Source organism: Nannospalax galili, unplaced genomic scaffold (assembly GCF_000622305.1).
Source record: "Nannospalax galili isolate Female #2095 unplaced genomic scaffold, S.galili_v1.0 scaffold113, whole genome shotgun sequence".
NCBI classification, from domain to species: domain Eukaryota; kingdom Metazoa; phylum Chordata; class Mammalia; order Rodentia; family Spalacidae; genus Nannospalax; species Nannospalax galili.
Genome location: NW_008335444.1, coordinates 4,894,229 through 4,917,904, shown reverse-complemented (window position 1 = coordinate 4,917,904; position 23,676 = coordinate 4,894,229). Strand labels below are relative to the sequence as shown.

The 23,676-nt window shown below is 45.0% G+C and overlaps 1 protein-coding gene across 8 annotated transcripts in view; it reads right to left on the bottom strand.

Annotated features, from left to right (window-relative positions):
* Nav1 (neuron navigator 1) overlaps positions 1 to 23,676 on the bottom strand; it is a 273,468-nt gene that overhangs the window by 32,638 nt on the left and 217,154 nt on the right. For 7 of the 8 annotated variants that reach the window (XM_029562161.1, XM_029562163.1, XM_008830296.3 and 4 more), the window contains 12 exons: positions 15,034 to 15,172; positions 14,302 to 14,599; positions 12,822 to 13,515; positions 11,946 to 12,386; positions 11,132 to 11,173; positions 10,160 to 10,308; positions 8,205 to 8,375; positions 7,079 to 7,131; positions 6,298 to 6,321; positions 6,109 to 6,186; positions 2,133 to 2,216; positions 1,779 to 1,890 (listed from right to left, as the gene is read on the bottom strand). In XM_029562161.1, coding sequence (XP_029418021.1) covers positions 1,779 to 1,890; positions 2,133 to 2,216; positions 6,109 to 6,186; positions 6,298 to 6,321; positions 7,079 to 7,131; positions 8,205 to 8,375; positions 10,160 to 10,308; positions 11,132 to 11,173; positions 11,946 to 12,386; positions 12,822 to 13,515; positions 14,302 to 14,599; positions 15,034 to 15,172 — 2,285 coding nt within the window. The remainder of the gene's footprint in view (positions 1 to 1,778; positions 1,891 to 2,132; positions 2,217 to 6,108; positions 6,187 to 6,297; positions 6,322 to 7,078; positions 7,132 to 8,204; positions 8,376 to 10,159; positions 10,309 to 11,131; positions 11,174 to 11,945; positions 12,387 to 12,821; positions 13,516 to 14,301; positions 14,600 to 15,033; positions 15,173 to 23,676) is intronic. The other variant, XM_029562164.1, reaches the window with a different exon arrangement.

Here is a 23,676-nt window from a genome sequence, read left to right as displayed (position 1 = left end):
GGGCTGCCTATCTTCACTCTGCCTCCCTCAGTGCTAGGATTACAAGCAAGTGCCACTGCACCCTGACATAGAAGTTAAGTAAAATAAATAGTAAAACTTCCAAGTTGAGTTTAGTGAATGGTTTAGGTAGGGTGATGGTGATAAGCATCTTAGTGGAGCTAGGTGTGAAAAGAAGTAGAAAGATAAGGTTGATTGTGGTGGAGTTAGAATTAGGATTGTATTAGAAAGGACATAACAGATTCATAGCTTTCCTTTTTAAGTTAGGAGACTTTTTAGTAAGTTTATACCCAGAGAAGGAATGAACAGAGATTAAGAGATCTTGGGCTAGGAATGTAGCTCAGAGGTAGAGTGCTTGGTTAGCATACCATATATCCCCTACGGTCAATCCCCAGTACTGGAAAAAAATAGGAGCAATGTACCCATCGAAGTTAGGAGGTCAAAAAGAAAGTGTTTTTTTTTTTTTTTTTTTTTTTTTTTTTTTGTGTGTGTGTGTGTGTGTGTGTGCATGTGTATGTGTGTGCCCACCCTCAGAGAATAATTGCTGCGAGAACATTTTAGCTAAGAGGTTACTCTTGGCTAGCTCCTTCCAACAAAATGGGAGAAAAATAAGCATAGATCAGGTGAAAATAAATTGGTAGAATGGGGAACAGTCACTGAAGTCTCACTTGAAGCTGTTCGTTTTCTCAACCTGGGTATTGGGGGCTATGGTGACAAAGGTCAGTGGAATGTGGAAACAAGAAAAATGGTAGAAAAATGACCATGAACAAGTAAGAGGATTGCCAAGCTGTCCCAAGAGACTGGTGTATGGAAGACTGTACAATGGAAGGCTTTTTTTTCAGTGCTGGGGATGGAAACCAGGGCCTTGTGCATTAGGTCAAGAGCTTACTACTGAGCTGCACCCCAGTTCATAGGCATCAGACTACCACCCAACTTCGCAGTCTGTAGCAAAGCATAACTAACTGCTGAATGCCAAGGCTGACTTGCCACAGAGCCCCACTGGATATATATTGCATCCTCCTTGAAAACGTGAGCAAGTAAAATCACATTCATGTGTGTAGACCAACAAAACATTTGTGTGAAATGTGAAGCTCTATTTTGAAACTGCCTTTATTTAATTTTTTTGTCAATCTCAGAAAGAAAATATCATCTTTTTTCCTTTGTGGTTCCTAGATTTCATATAGATAAATAAAATCACTTATGTATGCATGACATGAAGGTAGAAGTAAACTGTTTAGGGGACAAAGGCGATTAACAGGAGAGGCGAAGGGTGAGAAAAGGGAGGGGAGGGGCATAGGGAAACATGTTCAACACATATATAATATATGTGCACAGTGCATATATATAATATGCACTTGTACAAAAGTTAAAAAAATAAATGAAATGAAAAAACAAAAAAGACCGATTTCTAACCGGACCCGGTAGCACAAACCTGTAATCTCAGCACTTGGGAGGCAGATGCAGAGAACTGCTTCAAGTTCTACATTAATCAGAGCTATACAATGAGATCCTGTAGACACTGCCTTTACAGCTCTTTGGCCTAAAGGCTGAGGAGAGGGCCCATGGGGATAACAGGTTTCCTCTACTTGTCCTCATCCCCAACGGTTATGGGGTCACACCCCAGCACTCCTCACTAGACAGTTCAGGCATCACATTGTGGAGTACCTAGGGGCCTCACTGTCTAGAAACTGGGTATGAAAGTTGGCATGTTGTGGGCCCAGATAAAAACCTATAATACTCTTCCTTTTACCCATTCCTGTTTCAATTCCCTCCAGTCTTACCTTTGGGTGTGGCTTCTGAGGCATTCAAAGCTCCCTGAATGACTGCCTGGGCCTCAGAGTTCTTTTTCTTCAAAAAGTCAATAGTTTCTCGCAAATCCAGTAGCTCAGTGTCCTAAGAGAAAAGTGACAGTAGTGCCATTACTTGCACATAGCAGGAAAACTTACAGTGAACTAGGCCTGGAATTCTACTAGTCTTGATAGAAAAGGCCAGGGAACTGGGGTGACGAACATGGTAACACTGTATTAACTGGCAGGTTAAGAATCAGAGTGACAGGGGAGAAAATGGCCTAGCTGATGGAGCAGAAGACACACCCTGGCCTGTGTGTCTAGAACTCACCATCTTAGGCCTCTCACCTTCTCCTCAGCTGTCTCTGCCAGGTGTCGCAGGCGAGATGTCATATTCACCAGGCTCTGCTCGAAAGCAGCCACTAGGTTAGCCTGCCACAAACACATAAAGACAACTGTAAGGTACACGCGTCTGCAGAAAAAGGAAATGACTGATATGAGAGTAGTTTAAACGGATTTTCTGTGCAAAAAAAACTTTTGGTGGTTTTAAAGTATTGAATTCCCTGGGCACACGAGGTGGAATCAAATAGGTTTTCTGGAGAGAACCAGCCTCTTGAATAACAAAGACAGCTGGGGTAGGGCAGAACTTCTTAGAAGCTTGTGATCTGTTTCCTATCACCTACCAGATGTGGGACAATCCCTCTGTTCTATGTGGCAGGTGGGTGGCAGACTCGATGAGAGGGAGGGTAACAGTCTCTGGAATCAGTCTTACTGCTTTTGGTTTAACTCTATTGTGTAGGGATGACCTCCGTGGGACCAAACAACCTTCCTGTAGGTTCTCTTTGATTCCTCTCTTCTGCTTCTTCTCCTTGGATAGCTCTGTATTCTCTCTCTCTCTCTCTCTCTCTCTCTCTCTAATACCAGTTATCTAATTAGGTTCTTGGAAAGAAATTTAGAACACTAATTTGTGAGGATACATTCTATTTGATAGAGCAAAAAGGTTGCCCTCGAGATGAGGAATAGCTTTGATCTTGATCTTTGGCAAAAGTTGTGAGTCCACAGCTTTCTGATTAACCTTGCTCCTCCTGCTGCTCTGTAACTTTGTATTTCCTTCTCTTTGTTTCAAAGATTTCACCTTCTTGGTGACTGGGCTTCCTCTTTGCTCTCCCTTGGAGCTATTCCTTGTTCTTGGAAGGTCTTCTCTGGAGTATGAGGGAAGTAGCTCAAATCACTTCAGGGACATACCACAGTTTGGCCACTAGGTGTCAGGTCCACCTGGTGAAGGGCACTGGATCCTGTAGTGCTCTCTGGAGGAACAGGCTGGGGATAGATGCCCAGTGGCACTAAGCCTGTGTGGAGCCTGGTTTGATTTTTAGCTGGCCAATTGGCAGAAAGATGTATAGGAAATGTAAAGGGAATAAGGTATGGGATCAGAAAAAAGGAACACTGGAGGATGGAGAAACAGTCCTCAGTGAGGGCATCTGAGCAAACCATGAACCTAACAGGCAGTGAAAGGCTCTGGGCGGGTCCAGAGCCTCTGTGACATCTGTGACGTCTGTGACATTCTCACTACTTCTTATTGCTTTATAATTTTCTCTCCCTGTTTGTCAATTCAATTTTTCAACAGTGCCCTTTGTGCCTACTGTAGCTGGACCATGGCTGAAGGTAATTATCTTGGTGCCATCTGAACCTCCCCTTCCACTTTGACTGTCGATCTATTGAGGCCTGGGCTCCTCAGAAGAAATATGACATTACCTGAACATCTTTCTTTCACCTTTTGTCCTCTTTAAAATTTGAGAAAAGGTCTCACTAAGTAACTCAGCCTGGCCTTGAACTCTCTATTCCAAGCAGGCCTTGAACTTATGACCCTCCTGCCTCTCAAGTACCTGGGGTAAAGGCTTGCTGTCCTAGGCCCAACTCTCACCTTCTGTCTTCTTTTCTTTTCTTTCTTTAAAATATTATTTTTATTTTATGCGTATGAGTGTATTGCCTGCATGTATGTGAGTGTGCCCATGTTGTGCAATGCTGGGGAGGTCAGAAGAGAGCTTCTAATTCCTCTGGAACTGGAGTTAAGGATGGTTCGTAGCCACCATGTGGGTGCTGGGAATCGAACCCAGGTCCTCTACAAGAGCAGTCAGTGCTCTTAACCGCTGAGCCATCTCTCCAGCCCTAACCTTCTGTCTTCTTAATCTCAAGTCTTCTTGCTTACTTTTATATCCCATCATACATCTGTAGGTAGACAGCTTGTGGTCCCTGAAAATCTACTCAAGAGTTAGGAGAACCCCAACCTCCTCGTACATTTCTATGTGTATATCTCCTCATTTGGGGACTGGGCTTTTCCTTCTACTCTCTCTTACTTCTCTTCCCTACTCTGAACTTTACTTGAATTGCATCCTTAGATTAGGGTACCTGCAGGACCTGGGGCCAAGTGGTATTTCTGCAGACAGCCTAGCATTGAAAGGGGTACCATGACCTGGGCCTCTTCCTAGCTAGGGTATGTTGCCTTCAGCAGCTTGGATGTTCCATTCAACATGGCAGAAGTTTGGCTCAGCATCAGGAGTCCTGAAGAGAGCTGTGGGACCATCTCAGAGTCCTGGCATCACATCTCCTGCTTGAGGGCAGGGCTCTGACTCTTGGCAAAAATCTGACTCTAGATTCAGAATTTACCGGGTCTGGGTGTTTAGTTTGTTTTCTCTTAGCCAAATGGAACTTCCTGTTCTAAGAAAAATCACCCTCTAAATTCATTTTCTTGGCCCTAGCCCAGCCTTGACAGCACGATGGCTGACAGATTGCAGTGTAAATGAATCAGACATAATAATGTCCTCTGCCTCCCTGGCGCCTCTCTTCTCCAGCATCTCTCATGAATTTCCTGGGGTATGCAGGACGTGACCCAGGCACTAGCCTTGATGGGTGTGGCATTGGATGGTTCTTATTTCTGTTAGGATTCTTTTGGGTCCCTGAGAATTTGAAGCTCGATATGAACTTCAAACAAACCAGTAGGTACAGGACTTACGAACTGAAGGGTTGGGCAAGGAAAGTAAAGACAACCAATGTGTTAAGGGAGCTGTTGCTGAAATATATTGGAAACACGGTGGACATTCTACCTGATTCCAAGGAACAGACCTCATCAGGCCTGACAGCTGAGTTCCCCAGAGAGGAAGGGAAAAGAGAGAACGAGAAACTACTGTGGAAAATGCAGACATGGCTACTTTTGTGCAAACACTTGGAAAGCTCCTGTAGATCTGTCTCAGCTGTTGTTTACAGCTTTGTGGGAGAATGGCTCCTATGTTCTCTGTTTATAACTTGGTCACCGGGGAGAAACTACCCACAGCTGAGTTAGATAAGGTAGCTTTTTTCTCCCCATCTCACAAAATGGAAAAACAGCTTTAAAGAAAGGTAGTAACTCATTCTAAATGGATACACTGAGGGAAGGTTAAGCACAGAAAGAATGTTGGGTCCAAAGCTGAAGCTCAGACTGATTGTCAGGTGCTCAAGGAGACTCCACTGGGCAGAGGAAGCTGTGAGCCATGTAGCTAGCTAGAACAAGAGCTGGGTTTCTAACTGGTACCATAGTCACTAGACAGAATTCTAATAACTAATTTTGTGCCTGCTCACTTTACGTGGCATAAAGGAAGAGATAAACATACCCCAGGGCAATAGAACAGTGTTCCAAGGGCTTAGTAATTATAATTCATTGCTATTTTTGTCCATGGCCAATGGCAAGGTTGTTTTCACCTTCCTATAGAACTACTGGTCATGTTCTTTACTTTCTCTCGGAAGTTCAAGGATTACCAGGCACCAAACCATCCATACCAATTAATTAAGGTGGGGACAGATTGTCCTTTAGGGAGGCTCAAAAATAGTGAAGGTCAGGGGCTGGAGAGATGGCTCAGTGGTTAAGAGCACTCACTGCTCTTGCAGAGGACCCGGGTTCAATTCCCAGCACCCACATGGCAGCTACAAACCGTCCTTAACTCCGGTTCCAGGGGAATCCGAAGCCCTCTTCTGACCTCCGCGGCACTGCACGACATGGGTGCACTCAATACATGCAGGCAATACACTCATACACATAAAATAAAAATAATAAAGAAAATATTTTAAAAAAATTGAAGGTCAGTCCTCAAATCTTCTGTTGTAGAATTCTGAGGAAGACCTGCTTCCTAGAGGTTTAAGTCCTGCTTAAGAGGTTAAAGGAGGTTTCAGGGAATGTGGTATGGGAGGGGAGGGGGCAAGGGGGAAGGGACATTAATGCTCTTACTAAGCAGACTTCCTCACTGCCTGGATTTAACTACGGCCCAGGTCTTCCCCTACTTCAGGTACTCACATTGGCAGAGAGCTGAGATGTCAAGGTGGCCACTTTTTCCTGGGATGATTCCAGTTCCCTACGAAGCTTCCGAATTTGCTGTGAAAGGAAGAGAAAGGCAAACTACTGGTGGCAGAAGTGGAGGGATGTGAATGGAAAATGGAGTGTGCAGTAGTGTTAGCAAGCAGAGACTAAGGCTTTGTACCCTACCTCAGACTGCATCCTCTCCTCAGCCTGAAGAAGTGGGCACAGAAGGAGAGAAAGAGAGAAAAGGCAGGTGGTTACTACAGAGGTACAGAAGCCAGGACCAAGTGGCAGGGCAGAGACGAAAAAGTGTGATCAGGGAGCTGCAGAGAGGCGAATTTCCTGTCTCTTGGCCCTGGCTCTTCACAGGACTTGGCTCAGATCTACACTCAGGTTTAAATAATAGGTTTCTGTGGTGTTTATCTCTAGCCAACTTTGCTACTGCCAGGAAGGCTAGAGACTAAGACTGGTTGGCCTGAAAACAAGCCCTTATTGCTAGCAACTTGAGGGTATAAAGAACTAGGGTCAAAACAAATGCAAGAGTCAAAAGATATCTAAAAGCCAAATGATATGTGTGGTATCCCACAATAAACATTTGGCTAATTCTACACACCACTGGGGCTCTACGGTCTTGAAACCTAACCATCTCATGCTGCTGTGAACATTTCCCACTCACCACGGCAGGGAAAGGGTGCTGTCACAAAGAGATTCTCATTTTCCAACAGAAAAGAGCAAATAATACTAGAGTCATTTGGAAGTTGGGGTGAGGCCAGAAAGATCACAGAGGGCCAGAGACACTCTGAGGGCTTCCAGCTCTAGTTGCCTCCCCCACCCTTACTCCCAGGCCCATCAGGTGTAATTCAGACAGTGGTTTCCTACCCCCACACAGTTACCCAACCAAAGGAGGTTTGAGGGAATGTGGTACGGGGGGGGGGCGGGGGGGCGGAAGGGACATTAATGCTCTTACTGAGGAGTAAGTGGAAGAGGCACTGGAGGCCAGGGACAGCACCGAGCCATGAACTGAAAGAGAAGGAGAGAACAAAGGGTTAGCAGGAGGCTCCAGGGCCAAGGGGTTCCTGGGAGGAGCCCTAAGGCAGGAGTTTGGGTTCTGACTCTGGAGGGCATCTGGAGCAAACAGAAAGAACAGCACAGGGCACCCAGTTCATATCCCAACAGCCCACAGCAGGTGCGTATCCAAGGAGATGGTCCTGGATAAAGACAGCCTCCTCTCTCATCTACATTCTCTGACAGCCTGGGCCTGATGGTCTCTTGCTCAGCCTGCCCGAGGAGCACAGGGGTCCAGAGAGAGGGAAAGGAGATTTTCGTGGGTAGTCAGCATCTGGTCTGCCCAGTCAAGAAAGTACTTTAAGCTGCAGAAAGGGGGGAATTTCTTGTCAGAGCTTGGAACCAATACAATAATTCTGTCTGTGCCTCCTCTTCTCAGCACTGGAGTGCTAGTCTGGGAGCCTGGGGACCATTCAGATGAAAAAAATATTTAAGTGGGATATACTCCTTTTGATTACTCAACAGAACCTACTGCAAGAACTAACACACATCTGTCAGGAATTCATCCTGCTAATAATAATGGAGGTCTAATGAACCCCACTTAACACCCAGATCACCATCAACAATCAGATGGCCCTCCTGGAAGCTAGCCTTTGGAACATTCTAAAAAGAGGACTGAGATGCCTAATTCTTTCTATGAATTTAAGAGCTACCATTATGTCCCTATATCTTATCTGAGAGACTGTGGGGAGAAAAGACCGCTGATAGAATTAGGAGGACAGAAGCTCTGGTTCTCATAGCACCCTGAGAGGTATGATTTAACCCTTCCGAATCTCAGTTTCCCTTCCCTGGGCCCCATAATAGATGCTCCATCCCAAAGCCCTGGTGCTAGGTGATGCCACCCAAGGTTTCTGGGCCCCCAGACCCTTCAAAGGTATGGGAAGACAGAACTGAAATGGCCCAAGTTGATGTCCTGTGAATTATATATGTGTGTGTGGTGGTGGCAGTGGTGGCAGTGGAGGTGGTGGTGGGTGAGGGGACCCAGCAGAGCTGGAATGAGTGTGAACCGCGCTAGCATGAAGTCTCACCATCATCCGTGGGGTCTCGGAAGGATCCTGACCGAATCATTCCCTTGGGTCTCTCGGCCAGGGACAGGGTGCTCCCCATTTGGGAGCCGCTGTACAGCTCGAAGGCCGTCTCGTGGGTGGGGATGCTGTTGGAGCGGGTGATTCTTGGCGTGGTGGCCGCAGTGGGACTCACTGGAAGGACAGAGGGAAGGGGGGCAGGGGAGGGAGGGGGAGGCAGGAGAAGAGGCAGGGTCATCAGCTCTCTGATCCCTTGTGGGGGATGGAGCACCAGGAGCCATTGAGAGGCAAATGGGAAGAGGGGAGGAGAGGAAGGAGCAGGTGGGGCAGTGGGAGTGTGCAAGCAGCTGGAGGTTAGGAGCAGCCCCTCCTGGGAAGGAGGGGCCCTAATGGAGAAGGAGTCCACTGTCTGGAATCAGGATCTTCCCTTAGTCCTGCCTGCCTTAGAGTTGTTGCTTTTGAAGGTTAGGCTGGGGGCCTGGCAGCTTTCCTGAAACCTTCACATCACTACGATGCGCTGATGAAAATGGGATGTTGTGGTTCTCAAAAACAACTGGAAGCTCCCTTAGGAGGACTGAGAATCCAGACCAAGACTCCAATCCAAATGAAACAGAACCAGCTACAGGGAAGGGAACCAGGGTGTAGGATTCAATAGGCTCAGCATTATGGGAGTGAGTCTCCCTGCAAAGCAGCATCACCTCAGGTTATGTTAGGTCACTCTAAAGCTAAATCATGGCCTCTCTGCCCCGCATTTCCATGAACAGATGGTCAGACAGACAGAGCCGGTGAAAGTGCCAGGCAGGGCTGTGGAATCTACAGATGCTGAATCTGTTGACTGAAGAGGCAGTCACCCTTTGCCCCTTCCTGTACTGCTGCCTTTCAGGGTTCATATCCTCATAGAGCTCCCTGTCTAACCTTCTGCCTGCACACAGGCACGTGGATGTCTACCCTGTCTGCAAAGACCTGTGCAGAAGATTTCACACCTCTACCTTGGCCCCTTTGAACCCACAAGATGATTGCTGTTTAGCCCAGTCCCTTGTTCTGAAGCATGAACACCTTTCTTCATGTTTGGTCTTCAATGGAGATGGAAAACAACCTGGTCCCATACTTCATTTGATAGACCTACAGAGGCTAGATGATCTTTCCTTAGGCACAAATGACCCTAATTCCTAGTCTTTCCTCAAATTCCCCACAGTCATTGCATAGGCATGTTACAAGTCCTTGTTACACATGAACTGCTTTCTTTAATTCAGCTGAAAGAAGAGATGGATTTAGAGAGAGATACAGCAAGAAAACAACAGACCTATTCCAGCCTTGTCCTAAAGAGATTCTTATTGGGTCATTCATGGCACAATGCTTTCTAGAACCATTGGTGTGTCTGTGCTGGAGCCAGGCTCTCCTCCTGAGGCCGCTTCTGCCATTTCATCTCTGAGTTACAGAACCACTTCTTTCCCAGATCTTCCTTCTCCCAAGGCTTTAGAGAGGGTGTTGTAGGGCCAAGACTCATCTTAGTCAGCCCTACCTTCAGGGCTAAGATGGCCCTGGCTCAGCCACAGCAGCTGGGGAATCTGGACTTTTCTGGGTTTGGAGACACATCCCATTCTTTGCAGTCAACAACCCTTCTCTGCCTGCTGTCCACCAGCCCCACAAGAGCTGGCCCTGGCAATACTGTGCATGGTGGCTCCTTTCTGGCAGCTCTGGGCCTTGGTTTACGGCTTTCTCATGCTATCATTCAGACCCTCTGTTACTGTCAGGACCCTGTGATTTGTGCCCAGGGAAAATTTTCAGTTTAGGACACTGGAACACTCTGCCTTCAATCTTCAGTTTAGGTTGCTAAACCGAGGCACCATAAAGCAAACCAATACAGTGTGAGTCCAACATGCTCAGCTGCCTTGCCTCACCCTGCAGGATGACCCATGCTTTATCCCATGCCACAGTGAGTGACCACAAACACTGACCTATGTTGGTAAGCTGGCCCTTTGTGCTCAAGGACATGGAGAGTGCAGGGGGAGATGGTAGCTCTGCCTGGTCATTGGATTCTGGCAGACCACCGATAGTGTGGGAATGCCGCCTCTCCTTAGTCTCCTCCTGGGACTGAAGTTGGTACCTGTAGGAACAGCAGAGGAACTCAGTCTGAGACACTACAAAGTGACAGAAGCTTGGCAGTCGGGGATGTCTGAGCTAAACTGGAACAAGGAGATTCTGAAACCGGGACAAGGATAAGGCAGATCGGTCAGGGAGCAATGGATGGTGACTCAGCATTGTCCTATGGGAGCATCTGAGGGAAACAGAAAGGTTGGAGGAGGTCTTAGAACTTCCTCTCTGCTCAGGGCAGGGATTGAGGGCTCCATGTGCAGGCTCTGAAGTGACAGGAATCCACATCTGACCGAATAACTCAGTGCCATCCTAACAGTAGAGGATCTGCATGCCCTGTCCCTTGCCTATCTAAGTGGACTCAGAAGTGAGGCTGAATACAGAGAGGGAGTTCAGTAGGACAGTGATAACATAGGCTGGTACAGGTAAGTACATGATTCCCATGTGCAAACTTGTTTTTCCCCACCACCAAAGAAGGTCAGTTGCTGTAAAAGTTAATTCACATGATGGTAAATTTGCATAGGGCTTCAGGTGGCTTTTTTTTTTTTTTTTGAGATAGGGTTTCACTATGTAGCCCTGGCTAGTCTGTAATTTGCTATGTAGACCAGGCTGGCCTTGTACTCACAGAGATCCACCTGCCTCTGCCATGTTCAGTGTTAGGATTAACAGCATGCACCACCACACCTGGCTTTGGGTAGCATTTGTGTAAGATTGAATACAAATGATTTGGCTAAAAGGGCCACTAAATTAATGCATGGGGGACATGGCAGGTTGGGACTTTTTAAACAAGCTGGGAGCCCCAAGTATATGGAAGAAAGAACACATTTAAGAGTTACCTGAGCCCTTTCTTGGGAAGGGTGTTTCGATCTCGCTGATTACTGTGGAGAGAGCAGGGTGGAGGATACATGTGAGTTGATTTTAGAAATTAAAGAGTTTGGGGGGCTAGAGATGGCCCAGCAGTTAAGAGCACTGACTGCTCTTACAGAGGACCCAGGTTCGATTCCCAGCACCCACATGGTGGCTAACAACTGTTTGTAACTCTAGTTCCTGGGGAATCTGGAAGGGAATCTGTCATGCAGGCATTGCATGACACTGGTGCACTTACACACATGCAGGCATAACACTCACACACATAAAATAAAATAAAATAAAATAAAAATAAATAAATAAAAAGAAATTAGAGTTTGGGACCATGGGTTTGAGGAGTACAGAGTCTGGAGATAGGATATCAAACTATGAGACTCCTTGTCTCTGTAACAATCAAGTCCTTGACTCACAACTGGAGAAATTCGAAATGTTAAATGTTTCTCTCCTCTTAGGAATTATGGTATAGTTAACCATTTACAAGATCATGTTATAGTATGTGAGAACCAGGATGAGACATAGTAGAAATGATTTTGGACTTGGGAGCAAAAGTTTTGGATGAGAGATCAAGCGAACTCTTAGAGAAGACATTGTGTACAGTTTTCCTCGTGTATTAGATAAGCACAACAAAAGAACCTCCCCACTTATCTTGTTATGGAGCAATGGCAATGAAATTACTTACATATATAAAAAAATGGAAAGTCATAAAGTAGTAATCAAATGTGAGATGGTATTGCTAGTGGCCAAATGAGTGGGAGGAAGACTCAATCTGACTTTATCACATACCTGTCCAATTGTCCAGCCCTGGGGCTTCCACTCCAGGGCAGCTCTTCTGTCTCCTCTTCTGAGGGTGCAGGGGCAGCAGGTGGGGTGGGGATGGGAGAACTGCTAGGGAAGGCACTGGGCAGGCTCATCGGCATCTGGAGGGACTCCATGCTCCTGTGCAGGCCTGAGAGTTTGGGGTACATGCGGGTCTCCTTTGGGACACTGAAACCACTCATTAGCTCCAGGCCCTGGGAGAAGCTGGCTGAGTTAATATTGAGGATAGGTGCTGGACTAGGGGTGAAGCAAGAAGGGAGAGGGCCCCCAGTTGTTGAGCTTGTAGCATGCAGATCTGGGACCTTTGAAGCATGGGTGTCACTGGATGATGGTAGATCCAGACTGTTGGAGTTGACCTTGTCTAGATTGGCTAGTGAGGGTGGCTTGACAAAGCTTTTGGCTGTGGCCCTGGGAGAAGTGAAGATAAAATAAAATACTTAGAATAACAATTTACAGAGCAAGAGATAATTGGTCTTCTAGTTTCCTTTTTTTAAATGGCCATTTATTAAGTCTAGAGGCTTATCCTAATGCTGTTGAAAAATCGATCCAATACCCAACTTACCTTCAGTCTTACTAGGAAGACACATGCACAGGGGAAATGTGAAAATAAACATAGCAAAACCACTCACACAAATGCTAAAGACAGGTAATGGTTGGCATGGAATAGTAGAAATAGTGAGTTCAGAATAGTTTTGAATGAGGAAGAAGAAACTTGTCAAAGAGGAGAAGGAAAAGGAGGAGAAAGATCCATACAGAGGCCCAGAGGCAACAGTAGACAGGTCATGCCACACCTAGTCTAAGGTGGGAGAAACAGAAAAGAAGGACTTTCCCAGTTTGGTGTACCTGAGAGGGGTTGGTGGCAGTTCTGCTAACTTGGTGTTTGGGGGGTGGCTTGCTTGGTTCTTGGGAGTGCTTTCTGGAGAGCCAATGCTCTTCAAGGAGATGTTGTCTGAGTCCAAGGCCACGGCCTTAGCTTTGGCCTTTTCCTTTTCCCGATCTGTCTGATTGACAGGAGCTGGAGTGGTTCGGCCACTGGCAACCTTGGAAGGTTCCTTCAGTCTGGAGGGTGTAAGGCCTCCCTGCTTGGTGCTAAGGAGACTGGGGTCAATGCTGCTGCTGACAGGGCGAGGCCCACCTCGCCCACCGGTCACACTCATGGAGCTGGACTTGGCTGGCCTGGGCAGGCTGCGGTACTGGATGTTGGAACGGGCTCCAGGAGCCAGGAATCCAGGCTCTGCGCTGTTGGACACATCTAAACTTGTCTTTCGTCCATTTACTGGCTTGACAGGGATACCTGAGGACTTCTGGATCTTGCTGAGGGTGGCTGAGCCACCAGTCTGCATGACAGTGGCTGTGCCTGTGGTAGGGGGAGGCTTCTTGTAGCCAAAGGATCCAGAGGTGGAGGGGCGAGCAATGCCGGAGGGGGGCTTCTTAGCATCACTGAGTCGGTCCCGACCAGCATCAGAAGAGGACCGCTGTAGCCCAGTGTTCTTCACTGCCAACTTACCCTTGTCTGTAGCTTTGCCTTCTGGCTTGCCTGCAAGAAGGCAAGAAATGGAGGAGGAGTTGCTAACACAATACCTTAAAATACTTTTTCTCTATGGGAGAAGGAACCACTGTCAATATATTGAAAACATTTAGAGGCCTGAATATGGGCAAACTGGATAAACTGATGAAGTTTTCTTCTAGAGGGGATCTGGGAGGGAGTAGGCTTTCATTTTGTTTGTTTTTATTATTTTCTGCTCCTGCAGTTAGGATGGTTTATTTTGATTAAGATGGCAGAAGCAACAAAAATGATCAGGAAGGAAGTATGTCGATTAACTGGTCAAGGGAGGAGAAAAAAGGAAAGGATACAGGAGAATAAAGCAATGTCTTCAGGTAACCAGACACTAGAGGGAAATGTTGATTAAAGCTGAAAGGGCCCCAGTCAACCTTGGAAGCACTGGACTCTTGCTGTAGTCATTTGATACATTATTTTAGTAAGATGCCTTGAATGCTAACAAGTATATCTTAGAAAGGAAAGAAAGAAAGTGTAGGAAGGTCAAACTCGTCTCAGAATGTACAATATTCTCTTCTTCCTGTGCCCCTTACCAGCTGTGTGATTTTAGTAGTCGCCTTAACCTCTTTGAATTAGTTTCCACACTTGTAAAATAAAGACAGTAACATCCATCTTTCCTAACTCACAGGACTGTGCTGAAGATCAGAAAAGACACTGCATGTTAAAGCATTACTCAAATGCTTGCTACCATTCTATAGGTTTGTGACCACTACGGAGAACCATCAATGGTCTTCAGTCTTGTCCCTTCCTTTTATTCCAGCTCACCTGCCACTTTGAGGGCACTCTGGGCTGTATGAGTGATGGGGGAAGTGACAGCCACTGGAGGTGTCTTGCCCTTCTTCAGGGACCCTGGGTGTCCCAGGCTGATGGGCTTTTTCAGTTCTCCACCCTTGGATGAGTCATCACAGCTGTCAGGCCGCTCTCTCCGCCATTTGGAAGTCCCAGGTTCCATCTTCAGGCTGCCACTGTCGTATTCCAGTTTTTTGGGGGCCTTCTCCTCTGACTCACTAAACCAGTTCAGCCCGCTTTCTGCCAGAGAGCGCTTCTCTGAGTCTGTGCGTAGCTAATGAGAAGAGGAAAAGGCAGAGTGAGCCACTCACACAGGGATGGGGAAATGGTGAACTGGGGGTGGGGGAGGGCTTGCTCATCCCGTAATGCTAAGTCACCCAGGTTCCCTCCATCCCTAGGTGTCCAGAAAGGATACTTTATCTATCTCTGGGGTTCTTTTTCTTCTCTAGTTGGAATAGCTCCTGTAGGTATCACTCCAGGTAGGTATGAGAACAAAACATAGACAAAATGGCAACATTTACCATCTTGAGTGACTGGAAGCCTTAGCTTCTTTCTTTTGTTAGCCAGCTCTACAAGAACTTGACCAAAGGCAGACAGGAGTCAACTGCATGGAGTAGCTATGGATGTACAAGCCATACACTAATCTTGCCCTGTTTGCCTTGTGTCTCACCTTGACTTGGTGGTCTAGATGTTTGCAAAGTCACGTACCACTATTGTAGAGTTCCTGCGTGAAGCAGTGGGAGTAGTTGGGAGGGAGTTGAGCGAGGAACTGGCATTGAACTCTTCCGAGCTGAGGTTGTCTGAGGCATCACTGAGCCCACTGCTGATAGAGCTGCTTTCATCCCAGCTGCAGGACAGGAGGGAGAAAGGTGAGCAGTTAAAACAGACACCAACATAAGAAACAAGATGCCACATTATAAAGACAAGGTGGGGCTGGTCATCTGTTCGACAGGCAAATCACTTGCCACAAAAGCCTAACAACTTGAGTTCAACCCCCAGAACTCTCATAAAGGTGGAATGTAGTCCACAAAGTTGTTGTCCATGTGTGTGCTGTGGCATGTGTGCACCCACATACGTATTACACACACACACACACACACACACACACACCTACACAAATTAAAAAAAAAAAGCCAGGTATGGTGGCACATACCTTTAATCCCAACACCAGGGAGGCAGAGGCAGGCAGATCTGTGAGTTCCTGGCCAGCCAGGGCTACACAGTGAGTCCCTGTCTCAAACAGACAGGCAGACAGACAGACAAGACAATTTTTGGATCCAAATGAATTCCTACCCATAAACAACCTTCCTTCTTACAATCACTGTATCTTTGTTCATCTTTAGATGTGTTCTCCAGGTACTTCCTACTTTTCATAGCTGGTAACAAGGGCCGGGAAAGACTTTTCTTTGTTCTTTTCTTTTTATAGCACTAGTGACTGAACCCAGGGCTTTGTGCATTCTAGGCAAGCTCTCTATCGCTGAGTTATCTCTCCAACCCCGATTTCTCTTTTCTAGAACTTTCAGACCTGTCCCTTCTCATTGTTCTCCTGGGGTCAGGTTCTGCTTCTAAATAATGCATGCTGCTCTTCTGATCGAGGAGCTGACCTGAAGGTGCTATGGTCAAGGAGAGGAGCTGGATGCCTGCTGAATAATTTCATTTCATGGCTAATTGAAAAAAAAAAAAAAATCTGCCCGGCGTGGTGGTGCACGCCTTTAATCCCAGCACTCAGGAGGCAGAGGCAGGTGGATCTCTGTGAGTTCAAGGCCAGCCTGGTCTACATAGTGAGTTCCAGGACAGCTGGGGCTACAGGGAGACTCTGTCTCAAAAAGACCAAAAAAAAAAAAAAAAAAATCTGTGCCTAAACATCTCTATCTGAAGACCCTGGCCCAGGTATAATACAAGGAACTTACTACACCTTCACATTTTTGTAGCTTGAACCTTATAGCTTTCCTTTGTTCAAGTTTTGAGTTTAAAAAGTTTCAGTCAGTAAGTTTATTCTTAATACCTAAACCAAACAACAACCTCTGAATGTCCACCACTTTTGTATTCTGTCCTTGTTTGCCATGTACAGGTTTCTCTTTGACCACATTCACTGTGTGTGTGTGTGTGTGTGTGTGTGTGTGTGTATTAGGGATGGAACCCAGGGCCTTGCACATGCCACGTGTATGCTCTACCACCGACCTATATCTCCAACTAAGCAACTTCCCTCCCTCCCTCCCTTCCTCCCTCCCTCCCTCCTTCCTTCCCTCCTTCCTTCCTTTCCTTCCTTTCCTTCCTTGGTCTTTTTGAGATTGGGTCTCCCTGTAGCACCAGATGGCTGGCCTGGATCATTTCTTTCTTAAAAGATTTGTTTTTATTTGTATCTATGTCTGTCTATATGAGTATATGCCACATGTATGTGAATGCTCACAGAGTCCAGAAGAGGGCGTCAGATCCCCTGGACCTGGATCATTTCTTTCTTAAAAGATTTATTTTTATTTGTATCTATGTCTGTCTATGTGAGTGTATGCCACATGTACATGAATGCTCACAGATTTCAGAAGAGGGCGTCAGATCCCCTGGAGTTGTGCAGTTGTGAGCTGCCTGCATGAGTGCTGGGAGTCGAACTCAGGTACTTTGGAACAGCAAGCAAGTGCTCTCAATCACTAAGCCATCTCTTCAATCCAACACTCACTAAACCCATTTTTTTTTTTTTTTCCCTCTTAGGATCCTTTCTTCCAAGTCTTTCCTAAAAAGATTCCTTAGGCTTCATTTTTTTGGCTTGAGATCCTAGAATTGAACACAGGAGTTCCATAAGCTTACTACACACAAGTATCTGCTTTTGCTTTAGGAATTAATCTCTAAATCTTATCTGTTCAGAATGGATTGTTTATCAGCTTTGTATGTATACAGAGACTAAAGAGGCTAGAGACTCTGTGTGTGTGAATTAGCCAGAATTTGGAAAAATTTTCCTTTTTTATTTATTTTGAGTTTCAGATCATGGAACAAAAATCAGACACACAAGTCATAAGCCTGGCCCAGACTTCATCTGGCCTCCCTCTAATTCATGTGCTGGGAATAGGAAAGTGGGCGGTTTAGCCATTTGGCTTGGTTGCTCTGTAGTGATTTAGTCAAATACACTAAGACAGAGCAAAGAAAGCTTGGGGATTAGGGCACACTGCAGAATTATTTAAAATTTATTATTATTAAATATAGCCATTATTGAATGACCCCTTATGTCATAGATTAAATCTCTCTTTTATCTGGGGTTAAGATATTGCATCCCCCTTTCTGCAGAGGAAGGATACTGAGGGAAGATCAATGCTGATTTAATGATCCTATCAGCTCCTATGGGTCAAGATAAGATCTCTGGCAGGCAAACAAACAATTCACAGCATGTTCTCTTAGGTCAGAGACAGAGGAAGCCTGGAGTACTGAATCTTTCATGTGAGATTAATTATTGGTAATCAAGGTCCTGGAGCAGGGACAGCCATGGAAGGAAGGACTTGCAAAAAGAAGACTGTGGCAACCCAGAGATCCAGAATGAGTCTTTGTTTGCCCTGCATTAGGTAAGCCAACTCGGAAAGGCAGTGGGTAGTTTATTTTCTAGGAGAGAGTTCAGGTCCTCTTTGCTCAAGACATTCCCCCTGAGCCTTTCCTATAAAGAAGCACAAAAGCTTAAGATTATCAGGGAAGGCTGGTAATAGGAGTTAAACATTTCCCAGCAAAATTCCTTTTTGGGTTGTGAAAAAAGGAAATGTCTGTTGTCATTACCTAAGGGTTAACCATCTCTACTGGGGGTGTGCCACTGGAGGGTGTATATTTTTCTCTTCAAAAAATTTTTGAAAAGCAGGGGCTGGAGAGATGGATCAGTGATTAAGAGCACCAGCTGCTCTCACAGAAGACCTGGGTTTGGTTCCTAGCACTCACATGACAGCTAACAAAAAAAAAAAAAAAAAAAAAAAAAGGGAAAAACTTTCTGCCTCTCCATTTTCACTTTCAAACTAACTACTGTTAATAGTTTATTGTATTTCCTTCAAAAATAACCTCCGCATGTCTCGGTCCTTTAGGGTTTGCTCTCTGGAGCTGCTAAGTAGCTGACCTAGTAGGGCCAACTCCTCCACGCCTGGAGAGTCTTGCTATACAACTTCAACTAGAGCTTCTTTCTCTTTTCACTTTTCTGCACGGTTTTAGTGGAAAAACCTTTCCACCAGGCTCTTAGGAAAGGTTGTTTGGAAGCAAACTTTGTAAGAGCTTATAGATCATAAACCATCTTTATTCCAGCTTTCCACGTGAGATTGACTAGGACTGAATTGTAAAATGATGGTCATCTTTCAGAGTTTAAGGGACATTTCCATCCCTGTTACCATTCTGGTTCCTTGTTTCTCTTTTGGTTTCCTCTCTGAAACTTTTATTGTCTCCTTAGTGTTCCAAAGTGTCACTACTGATGTGCCTCCAGCTGGTATATGATGGACTCTTTGGATCCAGAAGTTCATGACCTTGAGTTCTGCGATATTTTCAACTTTTTAAAATTTGTTATTGCTGGACTTGGTGGCACATGCTTTTACTCCCAGCGCTCAGGCAGATCTCTGAATTCCAGGCTAGCCAGGGCTACATAGTGAGATCCTGTCTCAAAAAAAGTTTTTGTTGTTCTTAGTGAATGTGTGGGGAGGGCATGTGTGTGTCACAGTATTCATGTGGAGGTCAGAGGACAACTTTCAGGAGGAGTCGGTTTTTTCCTTCCACCTGCTGAGGGAGGGTCTCTCTTGTTTCTACTGCTCTGTGCATTCTAGGCTGACCTGCCCATGATGGAGGGTCTCCTGTCTCCACCTCCCATCTTGCCTTAGGAGTGCTGGGGTTACAGAGATGAGCCACCACCTCATCACCACGAATCAGGCTTTTTATGGGTTCTGGGAATTGAACTAAGAGCCTCAGGTTTGTGTGGTGAGTGCTTTTATCTGCTGAGCCACCTAGCTGGCTTTTTTCCCCACCTTTTTTCCCTGTGTAGCCAAGGGTAACCTTAAACTCCTGATGCTCCTACCTTCACTGCCCAAGTTTTGTTTTTGATGATTTTTTTTCTCCTTATTTTTCAGTTTTCTTCTAGAATGCCTATTATACAAATAATGGATTTTAGGCTGAAACTGAGTTTCTTTCCTCAGTTTTCCTCTTCAAACAGTGACCTAAAATGTATATTCCATTACTGCTACCAAACTTTAAATTTCTGTTATATTTTAAATTTCTTTTTAAAAATATTTTATCATTTTTTATTTTATGTGTATGACTATATTACGTGCATGTGTGTAAGTGCACCAATGTCGTGGAGTACCCATGGAGGTCAGAAGAGGACATTCATTGGATCCCCTGGAACTGGGGTTATGGACAGTTGTTAGCCTCCATGTGGGTGCTGGGAATCAAACCAGGGTCCTCTGTAAGAACAGTCAGTGTTCTTAACCACTGAGCCATCTCTCCAGTTTCAATATTTTTAATTTCTAAGGTTTCTTTGAAAAATAATATTTGGAGCAGGGCATGGTGGCGCACACCTTTAATCCCAATACTGGAGAGGTAGAGGCAGGAGGATCTCTATGAGATCAAGGCCAGCCTGGCCTACATAGCAAGTTCCAAATGAGGCTACAGGGAGAAGGCCCTGTCTCAAAAAAGAGCCCCCTCCAAATGAGTGAATAATCTCACTCATAAGTATCTTATGTATACATATATATCTTTTTATTCACTCATTTGGAAGGGTAGATTTGCAATCTTTTCACATAGTTTCTGGACTCACAGTACTTTGTTCTATTTGCATTGGTCATCCCAAGTCAGCCTGGGCTACATAGTGAGACCATATCTGGGGGGTGGAGAGGAGAGATATGAGTGATAAGATGTACAACATGATGAGATTCTTTTAGACTTTCTCATATGTCTGATGTTGTGTGGCCGTCCCTATGTAAGTCCCTGTGACTTTATGACTGGATTGAAACGTTTAAGCACTTTTCTCTTGGGTTGGCCAGATTTCCTAGAGATGAATCTTCTAAACTCTAGCCTGAAGGGTTAAAGTCCAGCATTCTGAGAGAGGAACTGGAGAGGCAGTGTGGAAGTTTTAACATTGTTTTTGGTTCAGACTGTGTGTCCTGACTGTGTTAGGAATCTAGGAGTCCACACTCCAAGGACTCTTTCCAGAGTCGCTGTTCAGCCTTCTGTTGATGAAGGGCGGATATGAGGGTTTAAGTGATTTCTGCCTACATTTTTATCTAATTCTCCTAATTTTAGTTTTACTGCCACCTCCACTACTACCACTAATTGCTAAACTGTTTGAGAGTTCAGGAGTAAACAGCATTGCCGTTAGCCTCCTTGACTGCTGGTCCAGGCTTCAGCTCTCAGGCTGACAGACCAGCCTCCACTTGCCATTCTCATGTTCATCATCCAAAATCTCTTCACTATCATCACTTTCTCTTTTTCCAGATAGGGTCTTTTTCATACTTATTCATTTGAGGAGGGGGCATGTGCACATGCCACAGCACACACGCAGAGGTTAGAGGACATTTTGTGGGAGTTGGTTTTCTTCCACTATGTGGGTTCCAGGGATTGAACTCAGATTGTCAGGCTTGGTGACAAGTTCCTTTTCCTGATGAGCCATCTCACTAGCCCTAAATAGGGTCTTGATGTGTAGCCCAGCCTGCCCTCTGACTTGTGACACTCCTGCCTTGGCTTCCTGAGTGGCATTATGGCATGTGCCACCATGCTCAGCCTCTTCTATTCTTTTATTCATGATTTTATGACACAAGAAAAAGACTTTACTGTCATTTTACTCTTGTGGCAGTTGTGAAATAAATTAGCAGTAAAATGTCCCAATTGCCACTTAACAATACTTGCTTTTTTGACCTTGATACCCTGTTGGTGGATAGCTGCTGAGTCAGTAAGGAGCAGATTAAAGTTCCATTATCCAATTAGACAAGGGCAGAAAGAACTATCTAGAAGAGCTGTGGGAGAAAAGAAACTGGATGAATGCTGTCCATTCTGAAACAAGACTGTTGAGGTGCGAGAACAGAAATCTTCAGAAGAGTTTGCAGTTGAGCTAATGAATCAGAGTACTACAAAGTAAATGCCAGTCATTGAAAAGATCAGACAGAAAGAAAGGCAGTGTACACACGGCACCCAAAAGAACACAGAGGAGTACAGCGTCAGGCTAATGGAGAGCCGCTGCATCTGCTCTTTGGCTGACTGAATGTCTGGGCTCACTCAAAATACATTCTGCTATTTTCCTCCTGTTTCTCTTTAAATTTGTTTCTCAAGTAGATCTCAGGTAGAGACAAATAACTGGGAAGCAACAAGGTAGATTATGAAAACAGCAGAGACTTTAACATTCCTTTATAATCTAATCTTTTCATGAATCCAAATGACTACCACCAACAGGCAACTGATATATATATATATGAGAAATGGTGGAAAAGTTAGACTCTGGGAGAGGAGCTATAAGGACACAGCACTTATCATTTTTATCCACCTGAATAGAAAAGGAGATGAACTGAATAAGCTCATGAGGGATTAGGTATGGAGAGAACGATGAAACAAAGAGCCTGGTCAGTGACTGTTTCTAAAGTGATGCAACAAGCTACAAGAAGCAAATCAAAGATTTTTCTCTACAAGATGCTTATCTTCCCACTTGTTGTTTGATAAAGCAACGGAGGGGGGGGGTGCAGGGGTGTGTGGATGCTTTTAGTGGAAATAGGGAGTAACAAGTGTACATTCCAGAAGGACTGGGACTAAGTTCTCTGGAAAGGCAGAAAATGCTCTTAACCACTGAGCCATCTTTCCAGCCCCTTTCAACTTCTTTTGCTTCATCTTATAAAAAAATTTTCACACTGGGGCTGGAGAGACGGCTCAGTGGTTAAGAGCACTGACTGCTCTTGCAGAGGACCTGGGTTCAGTTCCCAGCACCCACATGAGGGCTAACAACCATCTGTAACTCCAGTTCCAGGGGCTCCAACACAGCTCTTCTGGCTTCTACAGGTACTACAGGTGCACTTACATATAAAACACTCATACACATAAAAAAAAAATAATAAAAAATATTTTTTATAATTCTCACAGACTGCTTACCATTTGCCTTTCATATCTGTCTCTTACATTTTCTCTCCTTTTGTTTTAGTTCAGGGCCTTAGCCACTCACTTGAATCAATGAAAGCTTTTCCACTGGTCCCACCCTACTGATCCTCCCTCCAACATACCCTGAATATTGCCAGAAGCCTAATCACCCTGGCATGTAGCACTTAACAAAATCTTCATGGCTGATATAGTAAAATCAAAGTTCCACAGCTCATTGCTCAAAATATCCATGAGCCATCATGAATATAGTGTGGTGATTAACAGCAAGAAGTCAGAGCCATTAACTCTGCCTTGGGTTAAATTCTACTTCTAATGGGAAAACATTCATTTTACTCCTAATATTTATAAGGCACAGTGTCAATTGCTATGGGCATTCAAAAATTAGTGGCTGTCCAGAAGGAGCTTATAACCCAAAGGTAGAGAAAGATATATAAGTGAAAAAATTATCATTAAAGATTAAAAGATGGGGGCTAGAGAGATGGCTTAGTGGTTAAGAGCACTGGCTGCTCTTGCAGAGGACCTGGGTCTCATTCTTAGCACCTACATGGTTGCTAACAACCATCTGTAACTCCAGTTCCAGGGGATCTGATGCACTTTTCTGACCTCCATAGGCATTGCATGATGTGGGTGCACTTACATACATGCAGGCAATATACTCATACACATAAAATAAAAATAATAAAATATTTTAAAAGATTTAAAGATAACATATAGAAGATTACAAAGGACAGATGACATACATAAGGGATTTCAAAGGACAGAGTGATTCAGTTTTCCCACAAATATGATTTTTGCCAAGTTAAAGTACTGATAAGTATTACATTTACCCCTTTGTCATTCCCACCTTACTTCTCCATTCCCTAAGATTCCTTTTAGGTGACCAGCTATCTCACTTGATCTCTGGAAATATAGCCCTTGAGGGGAGCCAGTTCTGCCTTCACAGTGAAGGTGGGAATGACAAAGGGGTAAATGAGCTGAATGTTGATGAAGATTTTGGAGTCCTGGCATTACCCCGGGGTTTGAACATCAATGGACATAAGCCCTGTCCACTTTGAATGGGCATTTGTCCCAGGCCAAATGCCATGTCCTCCAAAAGGCTTCCCATGATCCTCCTTGCCAGAAATCTTTCCCTCTTTCATGTTTCTATTGATGTCCATCATCTATCAGAGTGTTCTGCCTTGAGTACTGCCTTTTTGTACTTCTCTTCACTGGAATAAATTTCCCTGAGGACTAGGCTGTGTCCCATGTATCTTTGATTGCTCATATGATGTC